At 31.5% G+C, this 16,611-nt stretch overlaps 1 protein-coding gene across 8 annotated transcripts in view; it reads left to right on the top strand.

The window, feature by feature from the left end:
• Positions 1-16,611, top strand: part of LOC122510570 (disintegrin and metalloproteinase domain-containing protein 10) — a 1,090,443-nt gene that overhangs the window by 952,475 nt on the left and 121,357 nt on the right. For all 8 annotated transcript variants that reach the window (XM_043625327.1, XM_043625328.1, XM_043625329.1 and 5 more), the window contains 2 exons: positions 3,862-3,990; positions 11,685-11,853. In XM_043625327.1, coding sequence (XP_043481262.1) covers positions 3,862-3,990; positions 11,685-11,853 — 298 coding nt within the window. The remainder of the gene's footprint in view (positions 1-3,861; positions 3,991-11,684; positions 11,854-16,611) is intronic.

Below are 16,611 nucleotides of genomic sequence, written 5' to 3'. Positions count from 1 at the left end.
GCCCTACACGGAAAGAAGGTTTCACCATATAAACACTGTGCAAGCACCTTATTTCTATGTTTGTGACACATAGAAGTAGGGTGCAAAGTTAGCAGTATCTTTTTTCGTGCCTTTTACCGCTCTCTGACGGTGCACGTAAGAAGATAAGAGGGTACACGCATGAGATATTACTATGAATGCACCGAAATTTTCGGTGACGTCACCGTAATTTTCGGCGACGCTCACCATAAAATCCCGTGCCTTCACTGGATTTCGCCGTGCTTGTCAGACTGTTCTAACCTGTCAAACGAGGCACTGTCGTTATGGGTGAAACCTTCTTTCCGTGTAGGGAGATAAAGGGTAGTTTATTGACCTGTGAACGGTCAATAATGTACCCTTTATTTCCCTAGGGCTATAATAGTTTCTTAATTGACTGCTGGGTTATAAGGGGGAACTTAGTACGCGCCTGTACAGGTAGATAAAGTGACCATAATACGCCTGAGTTGTATAAATATATGTTATTTTATCGTATGAAGTAAATAGTAGTTTGTATCAAATTTAAATTATTTGAATGAAAAGAATTTTTTATAAGCATAAATATTATTTTTAACTAAATGTGAAAATTTATTAGTATTTTTAATTCAATTAAATACCTATTTATATTCACAAATGAAATTTTTTTTGAAAGTAGTAAAACAGATATTTTGAAAGAAGTATTGGACTATTATTCAACATAAATAATTGATCTAATAAATAGGGTAGAGGGCCCCAAGGTGGCCATCCTAGGGAAATTCTTGTGCATTATTTGGCAGCACTGAATGCTTCAGGTTATTTTCATTGTTTATGAAGACGGAATTTTTGGTTATGTTTAGACGTGTATAACTAAACGCGTTGATTTCTAACATAGACATCGTTAAATTTCGGTTATAAAAAGTTTGAAAGCATTGTTTTTAAAGGCATACTGTGATTACAGTTAATAGTTTAAAAGTTCTAAACTTTGTGGTAATTTTGTTTACATATAATATAATATTATAAATGAATATATCGATAAAAATGTGTGTTATACAATTTTTTGATAACTTTTAAAAAATGTCGTCCTGGCCCTAAGGTGGCCACCATGCGTTTTTATGTAAAATCACTTTTAAAATTTTTTACGATGTAATATATTTATCAAAATATATTATGGAAAATGTAAATTTTATCGATTCGGAAAATTTTATGATGAATAATAAAATAATTTAGTTTTTAATGTATGAAATAGAATAATACTTAACAATATATCAGAATGTCTTCTTAGAAGTAAAAATTAGAGTTTGCAACTAATGATTCTGTGATTATAAGCCAAAAGCAACACAGAAAAAAACCCGACTCACTTTTGTTGTAACGCATTTGGAAATCGGTCTCGAAATGAGTAATTGACAACTTAAAGTGACTCGAAATGAGTAATCGGCAACTTCAAGTGACTCAAAATGAAAAAATGTCAGGTTAGGAAGTAAGCAAATAAGGCAGTTAGTAAGCAAGAAGGAAATAAGCAAGTACGCAAAGTAAGCAAGAAGGAAACAAGCAAGTAAGCAAATAAGTAGGTAAGAAAGTAAGCAAGATGGAAATAAGCAAGTAAGTATGCAAATAACGAAGTAAGCTTGTAAGCAAGCAAGTTATTTCCTTTTTGCATATACTTGCTTACTTTATTACCTACATACTTGCATACTTACTTATGTTTAATTGCTTACTTATTTATTTCCTTCTTGCTTACTTACTTATGTTTAATAAATAATGAAAATTAACGATCACTCCGAGTCAAGGAAAATAAAAATAAAAGAAATTCAATTCTTTTTACGTTTCGGCAGCACAGCTGTCCTCTTCAGAACGAAAAAAAGGAAATTAGAAAAATTAAAATTATAAATTAAGATAGGTACATCTTTGTCGCTACGATTACAATATGACACTCAAGATGTACCTATCTTAATTTATAATTTTAATTTTTCTAATTTTCTTTTTTTCTTTCTGAAGAGGACAGCTGTGCTGCCGAAACGTAAAAAGAATTGAATTTCTTTTATTTTTATTTTCCTTGACTCGGAGTGATCGTTAATTTTCACTATTTATTAAAATACGACTGAGTGATAGAATCATCTCTACTCTTATTACTTATGTTTACTTGCTTACTTTCTTGCTTGCTTGTTTGCTTACTTACTTACTATTATTCAGATTCAGTGATTTATTATTTGATCCAATTATTTTTTTATTTGTCCTTATTAAATATTTTATTAGCATTAAATAATGCATTATTAGCATTAAATAATGCATTATTTGCATTTAATAATTTAGTTTATTTGAAGCCATAAAATTAATTAATTGCGCCAAATAATTTTTATTCATATTAAATATCTAATTAATTGAGTCAAATAAATAGGTCTGAATGGGGCAAGGATAGTTAGGTAAGACGTTTTCGGATCTAGCAGCCAAACCTGAACATGTATCTGCAAGCGAGTAGTATTTTTGAAATGCCTGGTTATTTTGGCTATAATTTTGCTATACATTATTTTGCTGTAGACTGCAATCCCTACGAGATACGAATAAAAAAGTAAAAAAAAGAATCCTAATGACAAAAATGGCATAGAAAATCAGTAAATTTTCGTTTTCTCTATTTTATTGCATTTAGACTATTTCAATATTGGTATCTCAAGTATTAACAACATGTTTTGAACATTTTCTAAATATTAATTATTATTGCATTAAAATTCGTCTGAACTAGAAACTGTGGTTTAAACAATTTTCTTCAGACGACCACCAATTTCTTGGTCAATAAGCTTCGTTTTCCGTATATAATTACGCACCATTATGTATATTAACCTAAAAAGAAAAATTAAACATTTTTTTATAATTTGCAGTCGCATTAGCAGGATTTTATCGAGGCGCAATAGCTCTAATATCCTTGCCCCGTGAGCCCATATTTCAGTTTTTTCTAAATTTTAAGGAACGACGTGAATTAATTTGAAAATAAATACAATATATTCGTGTTCAGCAGGAAATTCCACTCCGGAAAACACTTATGTAAATAAATATTCAGGAGCACTAATATAGAAAACAATATGATAAACACTATGTTGACATTTTATCAAAACAGATTTTTTACAAAAATAAACTCCTGACTTCGCAAATGGTGACAGATTGACTTCCAATGTTTACTATCTTCTGCGCTATTGGTGTGAAGACGCGAACATATCATGAAAGACGCGCTTTTTGAACAAGCCGTTTAAGCATGACAGCAACTAACTATCCTTGCCCCATCCTCCCCGTAAATTAAATGTTTCAAATAACTCATTATTTTGGTTTCAATAAGTTATTTATTTGATCCAAATATTTTTTATTTGTTTCTATTAAATACTATATTTGCATTGAATAATGGATTATTTGAATTAAATAATTTAGTTTACTTGAACCGATAAAATAAATTAATTGTGTCAAATAATGTTTATTTATATCAAATATCCAATTAGTTGAGTGAAATAAATAAGTTAATTGTATCAAATAATTTTTTTCAGTATAATATGTATAATACCCTATATATTTTTGGACATTTTCAGCAATCTAAAATTTTTGCACTATTATACCTAATATAACCCCGGGGTGCCAGCGGGCTGGAACTTTATAGCAAAATTGTTATGGCCAATAGGTATAAAAAGAACCAATAATACATATAAATATATAGTTTCTTCCATATTGGAGTTCTGAGAAAGGGGGTATCTATCCGCACTTTACCCTATATATCAGTAAAACTAAGAAACAAATGCCCAAGACGTTATCGTTGAATTTTTGCGCACAATATTTTATATTCGCTCTTTAATAAATAAATGAAATGTAGTAATAAATTATGGTTTGCAGCATTATCGTGGAAGCATGAAATCCTTAAATACGGGCATAGTGACCTTGTTGAATTATGGGAAGCACGTCCCTCCTGCAGTTTCTCACGTGACTTTGGCCCACGAGATTGGTCACAACTTTGGCTCACCGGTAAGTGGAGTTTAAAGTTTTTTCGCTACCTTTAGAACACATGCAGCTGTCGAGGCACTTTTTTTCTTTTTCTCTTGCTAAATTAAATTATTAAATTCGTAAAACATTTCATTAAAAATTAAATTTAACAAATTAGTTGAATAAAAGCAACTAGGTATACACGGAGAGAAATGTGTTACGAATAATGCTAGAGACATGTTGGTTCGCTTTTCGCATAGACGTCGCTACCTAATTTTGCAAAGGCCGGTGCTAACTTTGCAAAGCTTGTGCCCACTTGTGCCACAGTTGCTCGAATCCATGAAAAATCAGCATGGATTTCTTGCAACTTACACTGAGAAAACTGAAGGATTGGACTAAACATTTAGAGAGACTAATCGTTCATATTTGAAAGTTGACTATTGGAAAACAATCTAAATATTCAAATACACCATTGACAGATATTCGTGCCATTTTTGTTGGAGGGAAAATGAGTTCATAACAGAGGGACAAATTAACCATCTTGAGAAATCCCTTTCTTATCCGGCGCGAAATAAATAAATATGGCAACCTAACCCATAAATTAAATACATAAAATGTCACAAAAATAAGTTCGCGCGCATCAGATCGTATACATGTTCTGCGCAATTTTTAACCCTTAGATATAATGGGAGAGAATATACAATTAGATTTCCATTATCAATTCAAAATTTATTTTAGAAGGACTATTTAACTCTCTTCATGCGCTAAGAGCAACAGATTTCTCTCCGTGTAGTAATAAGTAGAGAACGAAAACTATTTTGGATGAAAAATACTAACTATGAATGAAATAAATAAGTTTCATTTAGTTATTATGTACGTTTAGTTAATAGTTACATATATTTACTTATTGGTTACATTTAGTTACTGCACTGAAAAAAATTTGGTCCAAATCTTCAACTACCATTACCTAGTTGAGTGGAAAGTTGTTAAATTAATTACTTTTTTAGTTTTGCTAACAATTTTCGTGTAGATGATTTTACTACTTTTGATGTAATTAAAGAATATAGTTCAGATGACTAAAAAAAAGTAGTTAAATTACAACAACAACTACAAAATCTGATTATACCAACTACATTCTTAGTTCTTTTTACTACTTTTCGGTAGTCAATATAACTTTTTAAATTCAGTTGAGTTATTAGTTACAATTATTTTTAGTTATATTCAGTTATTAATTTCTCATTCAGTTTTTAGTTCCATTTAGTTGTCATTTAAATTCAGTTATTAGTAAAATTTAGTTATAAAGTACAATTACTTGTTAGTTACATTCAGTTATTACTTATTAGTTACAATATTTTCTTAGTTAAATTTAGTTACCAGTTAAAATTATTTATTAGTTCAATTTAGTTATTCTCTCTATATTTGAAATTTTGATTTAGTAAAAAAATTTTCTAATTTGAATTAGTGAATGACTTTTGGCTTTTCAATTAGTAATTAATTTTAGTAATAATTTGAAATATATTCCCAGAATTGATTAATTTTTTTCTATGAAACTAATTACTTTTAATTAATTTAACTTAAAAAAAAACGTTAATTTTTTTGATTTATTTTTATAATATTTATAAGTATAGGGGAGAGTAGTCAGGGTTGGGTATAGTTTTGACTTTTCTTCATAACTTCCCCTGTAGTACAATTTTTCGCGATTTTGCGCATATTGTTGGAAAGATCTACTCAAACGCAATGTTTAAAAAAAAAAGTTGCTAGGGACGAACACGGTTGTCAGAGTTGAGCCACCGTAAAAAACAAATGAAATATGTAGGTAAATAATTAAAAATTACCTTCAAATGATAGAGTGACACTAAGGGAATAAAACAAAATAAAGGCGGTGGCTCAACCCTAAAAACTGCCCAACCCTGACAACTCTCTCCTATCTAATTTGTAAAAAAAACTCATTTTTCCATATTGATGAAGAGAAGACTATTTTGTTATTTAGGTTTTATCAAGTGTAAATTTGTAGATCATTTAGTTTGTCTGATCACACTGCAAAAATAGATGTCTTTTTTTTACATCTTAAAATAAGATGTAAGATGGAAAAATGGCACACTGAGAGAAAAATATATTACTGGGTAACATAATGATGGTACGGGGTACCACCTTTGATGTTACAGATACGGACAGCTATCTATATTGTATCAGGTACAATCAGATTGTACGGAGTAACATCTTTGATTGCAGTGGGTAACATACCTAACCATATTTTTGTAACATCTTTGCAAAAAAAAACGATAATCTAATTTTAAGAATCGCCTACTTAAATAGGAGCCAAGAATATTCCCTACTTAAATTAAGTGGGAAATATTCTTACAATAAGAATATCAATATTCTTGGCTCCTATTTAAGTAAGAGCTTCTTAAAATTAGATTATCGTTTTTTCTGTGTAATAGTACTCAGTAACATAATGATGGTACTGGGTAACATCTACTTTTTAACATCAAAATCTTACCATCCATTTCTCTCAGTGCATCTTCCATTTTAAAATAAGTTGTTTTTTAAAGTATCTTACTGATATTTAAGATGCTTTATACGTTTTAGTACCGTCAAATAGGGTACCTCCGGACAGGAGGCTAACTTCGGACATTCGTATATTTCTGTAAATATTTTGTATTTCCATTCTACCTAAAAAATTTTATAAGGATTTCGCATTTCTATTGCTTTATCGAACATTCAAGGAACATTATATGACAGTTGAGAAATAAAAATGATCAAAAAAATTTAAGAAAAAAATTAATTTAGTTGGAAGAGATTTCTGGAAGTTATTGAAATTTGTGAAAAAACTTATTTATATAAACGAACATATGTGAGGTAAAAGCTATTTCTTTTTTAAAATTTAATTTACTATGCCTTGACATCAAATTAACACTAATTTCAATAACCTCAATTCGAAAATTATTTCGTAAATTATTTTTATTTAAGAAAATGTAATGGTCAGATACACGTCTTCTGGCGTTGATTACAGTAAATTGAGTCAAACTTTACTTTTATTAAATGTTTAAAAGCTTTAAATATATATATTGTTTATATTCTAAAATTGTATTACATTCGTATGTCCGAAAAATTATATTAAAAATTGCTAAATTTTAAAAATGTTCTTTTTTTAAATGCACCATTAATTGAATTTAATTAGTTTTTGTTCGTCTAAAAAAATTATAATAAATAGTCTGAGAACCTTAGAATAGTTTCTTGTAAAAACAAAAATACGTAAATAATGTAATTATCCAAGATAATTTTAAATTACACAAAAAATTATACAGTGTCCCAACTTTACCCCCCTTTGAAGGCTAACTCCGGACACTTGTTTTTTACTTCACAGAAAATAACAGAGATAAATAAAAAAATGTTAACTAGAAATATCAACACACAAGACCCTAAGGATGATATATTCTGAACGTCAAACTGCAAGATATTATATTATAAAAAATATTAATACACTGGAATCTAGATCGGTGAGCTCGGGATCGTTGAGACTCTGTTTATATAGTTTGTAGGCGAGGAAAGGTGGAGGGCTAGCGGGGACTTTCAAATGTCGATCAATGCCGTGCCTAATTGTAGAAGAAAAAGGTTCTCAGTGCCCGATGCTATTTATTTTATTTGATAACTTCATCATTATTTACTTTTTTTTCTTTTTAATATAAATACATTTTATTTTTGTATAATGTTTTATAATATTTTGTTATTTATATTAATTTTCTAACATGAATTATTTTTTAAAAGAATGGTGCAAACAAAAAATACTTCGTACGGCCCTGTTTGTGTTGCTTCTCAGTCTCAACTAATCCGCTAGATCGGTGAGAAGCCATCCCCGATTAGTCTCACCGATCTAGATTCCAGTGTAAAAAACATCGAAAACCGTCCGAAGTTACCCTATATTTGACGGTAGTGATCCAGATATTTCTTCCATCTAAGGGTGCAGTCCAATGCTAAACAGAAAACACAATGCAAAGCAGAATTTCGTGAGTGCAAGAGAGGTAGTCAGATATCACTATCCTTTCCACTCTCACGAAATTCTGCTTTGCATTGTGTTTTCTGCTTAACATGGGACTGTACCCTAAGAAAAGTAAGTTACTTTGGCAAGTTTTTTAAAGTATCTTAAATTAAGATGTTTCTCGCGCAATAAAATGTTTAGCGATAAGTTACTTGTGAATTGTAAGGGAAGTGTTCCGGTTGTAGGCACCCTTTTGTTTTTACCTCATAACATTTGTCCATGTGCATATTATACAAATATATGTGTACGAATTTAAAGCTAGAGGTCTAAGGTGACTATCAGTGAAGGAATTAAATTGATTCCTTTAAATAAAAAAGTTTTATTAGAAATTTAGTGAAATAGAAATTTTTTGACAAAAAAATTTTTGTACCCGGTTGTGGGCACCCTTGAAAAATCCGCTAAAAATGGAAAAATATTTAAGGAAACCAACACAAATAACCCGTGTGGAAAAATTTTAGGGCGCTGACCAAGCGCTTAATAGACTGTCTAACGTCTTTCTAGACCCAGGGCAGACGGTCTTGTCGAGCGGCTGTTCAGAATTGAAACGAAACTTCCACGCTATCGTCTAGAATAGACCAGCGTTTCTGGTCTGATCAGCAGTGCTAGTAAATTCTAATCTACGTCTATTCAAAATTTCTCATTATATGTTATGACAACTATTCTTAGAATAATAAAACTTAATTATATTTGAAATAATTTTAATGACTTTTTTTTATATAAAAAGTATTAAAAAATATTTTAACTTTCTGTATTTTTCACTTCAACTTTCTTTAAGCATAAGGCTTTGTGTCCCTCCCAATCTTTGGCATTGGAGATAGTAGTCTTTTTGTAAAATAAAATTTACTGCAAATCAAAACAGCCGGATGAAACTATCAGTCGTACTCAGCACCAATCTTTAGGCGTCAACCACTAATTAATGAAATTAATAAATAAAAACTTACTAAATTTGCTATTTAGTGAATATTGATTCTCAAATAACAATACTCGATGGTTTTTTAAATCATTAAGTATTACAAAATTTGAAGGAGAGGCATATTTGTAGATGACGCCTAAACATTGATGCTGAGTACGACTGCTAGCTTCAGCCGACTAATCAAAACACATAGAAACACATCAAAATCTATTTTTTCAGTGCACATTTAAAATTAAATTATACAGAAAACAACAACAACATAGCACATTATTATTCACGTAAAACAGAAACCACAACAAATACTATAATTCACAAACAAAATGCATCACACACTGACTGATCTAACGACGCCAAACGACGCGACGCCATTAGGCGCCATGTTACTTAACAGCTGGGCATTCATCGACGCATGCGCATATAACATCCTAGACCAAATCTAGACGGTCTTAATAACACCGTACTAGACGGACATATTTGACTTAGATTTTTTCTAATAAGCCAATCTGTTAAGTCACTGATTCGGGACTTGATGGACCGTCTAGAATTAGACGGACTTGATGATTGCTAATCGGGAAATCATTGGACTCTAGACTGCCACAATATTTTTCCACACGGGAAAGAACAAATGAAAGTTTCTTTATTTTAAGAGACTTTGCCGGGATAAAGAACAAAAATGATGACACGTTTTCACAGTATGCTCATCGCTAACAAAAGCATAATGCTTGCATGTGAAGTAGCTAGTACGAATAACATAACGCACTTCGAATGCACTGAACGACTATATTCATCGCATTTAATGGAGTTTGCGGCTGTCACATTCCTTGGCAGAAAGTTTAGATAGATGAGACAGTAGTCCACATCACTGTCAGATGGTAGAGCCTCCTTAACATAAAGGTGCCTACAACCGGGAATGACAGTCATTTTTTAAAAAGACCAACACATTTTGTGATGCAGGATTTTGGTTAAACACGAAGGTAAATCACAAAATATAATGACAACACTGCAAAAAAAAAATTAAACCCTTTTTTTCTGAACGAATCTACACTTATATGTTGCTCTTCGAAAACAATAAAAAATTACTTTTTTATTAATTTAATGCAAATTTTCTTTATTATGCTCACAGCTATTACACAAATACATATATTTGTTTCGTTATCAATACGAAAAGTCCGTATTGTCAACGAACACGACTTGCAATACTTAGATCAGTAAAGTCTGTTTGCCGTCGAAGTTTACGTAGGGGTGCCCACAACCGGCGCACTTCCCCTACAATGCGTCAAAAATAAAAGTTACTAAACTCATGTTGCCTGTTGCACTCGCTTCCGATTCGTGGCGCTAATGTCGCTCTTATATAAACTCCGCTTTCGAGAACGAGTGTCATATTATACTACTTTATATAATAAATGTATAAAAAGTCAAAGAAATTGCACGCATATACAGTGAAGGACACAAACAATTGCACTGTTATACTATCAAGTCCTCATAAACGTCTGGTCGCGCAGGGGGTTCGCCCCCCTCCGACGGGGTCCAGGAGCGGAGCCCCGGCCAGGGGGTTGGGGGCGGAGCCCCCCGACTACAAAAAAACCAACTCAAAAGAATAATAATTTATGACATTTCAAAGAACAGCATTTTCTAATACATCAAGAGACCGGACGCGTCGGGGGGCAAAGCCCCCCGAAACCTAATCGAGTACTTAGACATATCAATAAAAAGTATGATAAAAGAATAAAAACAGAATTTTTCACGTGAGCGATCTCATCAAGAAGGTTAGAAACTCTCAGAAAATGGCGCGAGTCGTGTAGACTTTTTTACCGACATGCATTCTAATTTGATTTTCTTCTCACAGATGGCGCATTTTTAGTTGTGCTTCCGCCGCTTTAAATAGCAAGTCACTACAACGTTTCTGATTGGCTGTTAAATGAAAACTGTGAAATAAAAGTGTAAAATAAAGTAAAAAGTGTGAAATAAAGAGACTAGGAACAATATACGCATGCGCGGAAATATTTATATGATCGTTTGCTATAAAACGCCCTTTCTCGCACATTTTCCTTGCACCAGAAGTGTGACTTTTTATGCATGTATCATATAAAGATATTTCAAGTAACTAAAAAGTGTACAAAAACATAGAAATGACTACCAAAACATCTTATATTTTTGCAGTGTAAATGGAGTTTTACTAACTAAGCTTCTAAAGTATATGTATGTATGTACTTTCCCGTCTGACTCGAAAAGTTTTTACTACTCACTCATTTCCCTGTGTCTCGGTCTTATTGCATAAGACTTTTTCTACTTAAAGTTATCAATTTAAGGGCTCTACCCACTTTAGACTCGCTAAAAAAGGCTATTTTTGAATTTTTTTTTTCAGGTTTAAATTGTAAATATTGACATGCGAGGTTTCATACATAAATAAATACACTCTCGAAGTGCAAGAAAAAAACAGTTTTAATTTTTTTATATGTATTTTTTTATTTAAAAATAATTATTGAAAAATATTTGAAAAAGTGCGCCGTTGATGAAATTTTTAGCATGGATGGTCTAAAACAAAAAATCCAAATTTTATTAGATTTAGCATGTTCATAGCTATATGTAGCGCATGTCAAGGGATTTGAAAAATGTTTATTTTAAATATATTTTTGTGTGTCTATTTTTAAAGAAAAACGGTTTATTTGTGTAAAATTTTGCTGGTCGAAAGGAAATTACAAAAATTACTTTTTACGCAGAGAGTGAATATAAAAAACAGGAAAGAAGGAAAACTATATTATTATCTTTTTTATTTTCCTTTAGCACGATCCAGAGCAATGCACACCTGGTGGAGAGGACGGAAATTTTATAATGTTTGCTCGTGCTACCAGCGGTGACAAGCGAAACAATAATCGTTTTAGTCCTTGTAGTCTTAATGCCATCAATCCTGTTCTGAACACGAAAGCTCGATCTCATAAAGGATGTTTTACCGGTGAGTTTTTATTAAATTGTGACACTTTTATAACGTTCTATTTATGCGCACTAAATAAACTCTACTTTAACGTCACTTTTTTTCTTTTTTCCCCCCCAAAAAAAAGAAACTCTTTTTTTTATAGCGTCAGAAATAGAAATAAATTGTAATTTTTTAGCATTCTTTTTTTTAATACGTATGATTTCTTGTCACTGTTAACTTGAAAGTATTAAATTTCAACGAATTGATACAAAAAATGGGTCTTAACCCATTAACGCCCAAATGACCAAAATTTTTACTTGGACTTCAATACACGATTTGAACTATTTTTTCATACCTCAGGCACAAAATCGACGCTTTTAGATAGCAGCCGACAGGAACTAAAAGCCATTCATTTGTCCACTTGAATGAAAAAGGCCGCCATTTTCATACAAGTCGAACAAGTGAATGACTTTTACTCTCTGTCGTCTGCTATCTGAAATCTCCACTTTTGTGCCTTTGAAATAAAAAATATCGTAAGTAACACGGGACTTAAAGGCTGCCAATTTATTAACGATGTTTTTTGTGTCACTCGTTACGGTCCCGGGGCGCCTACGGCGCCCTCGACCTGGGGCGCATGATTATTCCCAAAATGTCGTTTTTCCGAAATGTCATTTCACCAAACTGCCCTTTTGCGAATACTCATTTTTTCGAAAAGCCAATTTTGCGAAATGTCACTTTTGCGAATTGTCATTTTTTCGAAAAGCTATTTTTGCGAATTGTCATTTTTGCGAATCGCCATTTTTACGAATTGTCAATTTTCCGAAAAGTTATTTTTGCGAATCGCCATTTTTACGAATTGTCAATTTTCCGAAAAGTCATTTTTGCGAATTGCCATTTTTACGAAAAGACATTTTTGTGAAATGTCATTTTTGCGAAAAGCCATTTTTGTGAAATGTCATTTTTACGATTAGTCATTTTTGCGAAAAGTCATTTTTGCGAATTGTCACTTTTGCGGATCGCTATTTTTACGAATTGACATTTTTCCGAATTGTCATTTTTGCGAATAGTCATTTTTGCGAAAAGTTATTTTTACGAATTGTCATTTTTGCAAATTGTCATTTGTGCGAAAATTCCTATAGTGAATCTATATATGCATACAAGTTTATTATAGGAATTTTCGCAAAAATGACAATTCGCAAAAATGACTTTTCGAAAAATTGACAATTCGTAAAAATGGCGATTCGCAAAAATGTCTTTTCGGAAAATTGACAATTCGTAAAAATGGCGATTCGCAAAAATGACAATTCGCAAAAATGACTTTTCAAAAAATTGACAAATCGTAAAAATGTCGATTCGCAAAAATGACTTTTCGGAAAATTGACAATTCGTAAAAATGTCCATTCGCAAAAATGACAATTCGCAAAAATGACATTTCACAAAAGTGACATTTGGGGAATAATCATGCGTCTCCTCGACCTCCACTCGTGTCACAAAAATCACCGTTAATAAATGGCTACCTTTACGTACCTTGTTGCTTAATATACTAATAGACAATAAATTTTAGCATCAATCAGATGTAGGGGGTTTTTGGGGTCGCTCTTTCAGATTCTGGGGTCAAAATAGCGACTCGATCAACACAAAATCCAATATGGCGGCTATTTTGAAAAAAAACCCCAAAAAAAGGTACATTTTTTTTAATATTTTTTTTCAGATCTAAAAATTTTTTTTAAACCTTTCTTAAGTATGCTATTGGTGGGCAAAATAGTTGTACTTTCAAAATATAAAATAGAGAAATCCAGATTTCAAGATGGCGGAATCAAAATTTTGAAAAAGTAAATGCATTATAGTAAAAAAATCAAAATTTACAACAACATTCAAAAAGTTTGCAAATTCGATTCAAAATGTATACTCGGAGGTTTTTGGGGTCGCTGATGACGAATCCGATTTCAGATTTTTAAAATTAAAAATGGCGGATCCAATATGGCCAACATTTTTCAAAAAGAATTTTGGATTCGCTTAAAATTTGTCACTTGGAGGTTTTATGGGTCGCTGATGACGATTCCGATGCCAGTTTTTCATAATTAAAAATGGCGGATCCAATATGGCGGAAATTTTTTTTAAAAAATTTGCATTTCCTTGAAACTTGTCACTAGGGGGTTTTCGGGGTCGCTAATGACGAATCTAATGTCAGTTTTTTAAAATTCAAAATGACGGATCCAATATGGCATATCGTGAAGATCCACTTCACCCATGAACTTATTGGAAGGGTGAAATGCGTTAGGAAATTTCAATGGAATTTCATATGGAAATATGGAAAACAATTGAAGAACGAAGCAACTTTATGTAAGTGTATGCGTATGTTAACGATCGTAAAAACATCAGAAGGTTAATTGTTGAATTAATAATTGTATTGTGAAAAGAATACTTTATTAAAGGTAAAAAAATGGAAAAAAATTGCATTGGGATCTCGTGTTATTTTTAACATAAAAGTAGAACAAATTTTACAAATGCTGGTTTCATAGAACAGCTCACGGTGGTCTTCAAGCACTTTTAGGTTTACCTAAAATGAGTTAAAATTGTGCTAACGCAGTTTTATCTGGAATCGTCCCAAGATTCCAAATTTTCGTTTCCGAAAATCGTAGCTGATTCTTTTTTCGAAAAAAACATATATAGAGTAATGTCACCTTGAGTGGACCGCCTACGCTTTTTCTCTAAAAAATTTGTTATGAAAGCAAAATAATCGGAGGTTTCTATTTCAAGCTTTAGTTTAAATCTCTAGATAAGTGTTTATGCCATAATAGCTTTAATTTTTTTTTATTGGAAAAAACAATTGACTTTTAAAAAAAGCTAATTTTTAAGGAATGAAAAAAGTGTAACCTTGAGTGGACCACTCCTAAAAAATTGTAAAAGTTATTCTAAATTCTTTAATGTATTTAATATTTCTGATATATTGAAACAAAATTTATGCTTATGCAGCTTCAGACCATGTATGTGTCGCAATGTTTACAAGTGAAACCATTTTTAATAATTTTGTCACATATCACATCAATATCACAAAAAAATTAATAAAGAACATAAATAATTGTTTCAAACTAATTTATTGTCAATTTATATCTAAAAAAATGTTAAACTGACATTAAAAATGGAAAAAACAGGCAGTCCACTCATGGTTATAAACAGTGGTCCACTCATGGTGACAAACAACTTTTTATGGCAGCCATCACAATTTTTTTTAATCAAAATTATCACTAAATTAAACTAAGACAATCAATTTCAATGTCCAAAGTAGTAGGAAAAAAATAAGTTACCTTTTAAAACTTAAATTTTACACTACTTTTACACTTCCAAATCACTTTACTCATTGAAAGAGCGACTTCTTTTTTGGTTTGTGTTCTCAAAAATGCGTTACATCAAACGGTAACGTATATGATTATCGCGGAACTTAATTTCTTACGGTTTCTAGGTGCGGTGCTGCTATTCGCACTATTTATTTCACTTTTCCGCTGTCAGATAACTTAAAAGCTCAGGCGGTCCACTCAAGGTGACATTACCCTATGGGGAATTCCACGTGAGATTTTAGTCGACAGTGGGATTCTTTTACAATTAACTTTTTAAAACTATCTACAGCGTAGACCCTTTAATTTAAAACAAAGAACACAAATAGATTAAAATTTATACGCTGCAGACAGTTCTAAAAAGTTATTTGTAAAAATATCCCATGTGATGCTTGCAAGTGATTTTTGAAAATGTTTTAAAACTCATTTAACACATCAGGCCCATTTCGGGACTTTTTGGAAACTCTCCTCTATAATAGAAGGTATCCTAAACTCAATATTTTCGGAATTATAAGCTACTGAATATAAGTCTACAATTACAAGTCAAAAATTTCGAAAATTCATAACTCGAAAATTTGTACAATTAAACAAAAATAAAAAAATACAAATCTAATTTGTTTCGATACAGAATAGAAAAAAAATATTTTTTGGCCGATTTTAAAAGATGGACTTAAATCTCACGTGGAATTGCCCATATATACCTATGTTTTTTTCGAAAAAAGAATCAGCTACGATTTTCGGAAATGAAAATTTGGAATCTTGGGACGATTCCAGATAAAACTGCGTTAGCACAATTTTGACTCATTTTAGGTAACCCTAAAAGTGCTTGAAGACCACCGTGAGCTATAAAGAGAGAGCAAAAATTAAAATTTCATTGAAATTCCCTAACGCATTTCACCTTTCCAATAAGTTAATGGGTTAAGTGGATCTCTACGATAAGCCATATTGAATCCGCCATTTTGAATTTTGAAAAACTTTCATCCTATTCGTCATCAGCGACACCGAAAACCCTCGAGTGACAAGTTTCAAGCAAATCGAATTTAAAAAAAAAATGTCCGCCATATTGAATCCGCTATTTTGAATTTTGAAAAACTGTTATCGGATTCGTCATCAGCGACCCCAAAAACCCCCAAGTGACAAGTTTCAAGCGAATGCAAATTTTAAAAAAAAATGTCCGCCATATTGGATCCGCCATTTTGAATTTTAAAAATCTGACATCGGATTCGTCATCAGCGACCCCAAAAACCCCCGAGTATACATTTTGAATCGAATTTGCAAACTTTTTGAATGTTGTTGTAAATTTTGATTTTTTTACTATAATGCATTTACTTTTTCAAAATTTTAATTCCGTTATCTTGAAATCAGAATTTTTCTATTTTCTATTTTGAAAGAACAACTATTTTGATCACCAATAGCATACTTAAGAAAGGTTTAAAAAAAATTTTTAGATCTGAAAAAAAAT

The sequence above is a fragment of the Leptopilina heterotoma genome, unplaced genomic scaffold (assembly GCF_015476425.1).
Source record: "Leptopilina heterotoma isolate Lh14 unplaced genomic scaffold, ASM1547642v1 Lhet_70, whole genome shotgun sequence".
In the NCBI taxonomy this organism is placed as follows: domain Eukaryota; kingdom Metazoa; phylum Arthropoda; class Insecta; order Hymenoptera; family Figitidae; genus Leptopilina; species Leptopilina heterotoma.
This window is presented reverse-complemented; position numbering and strand designations above follow the sequence as displayed.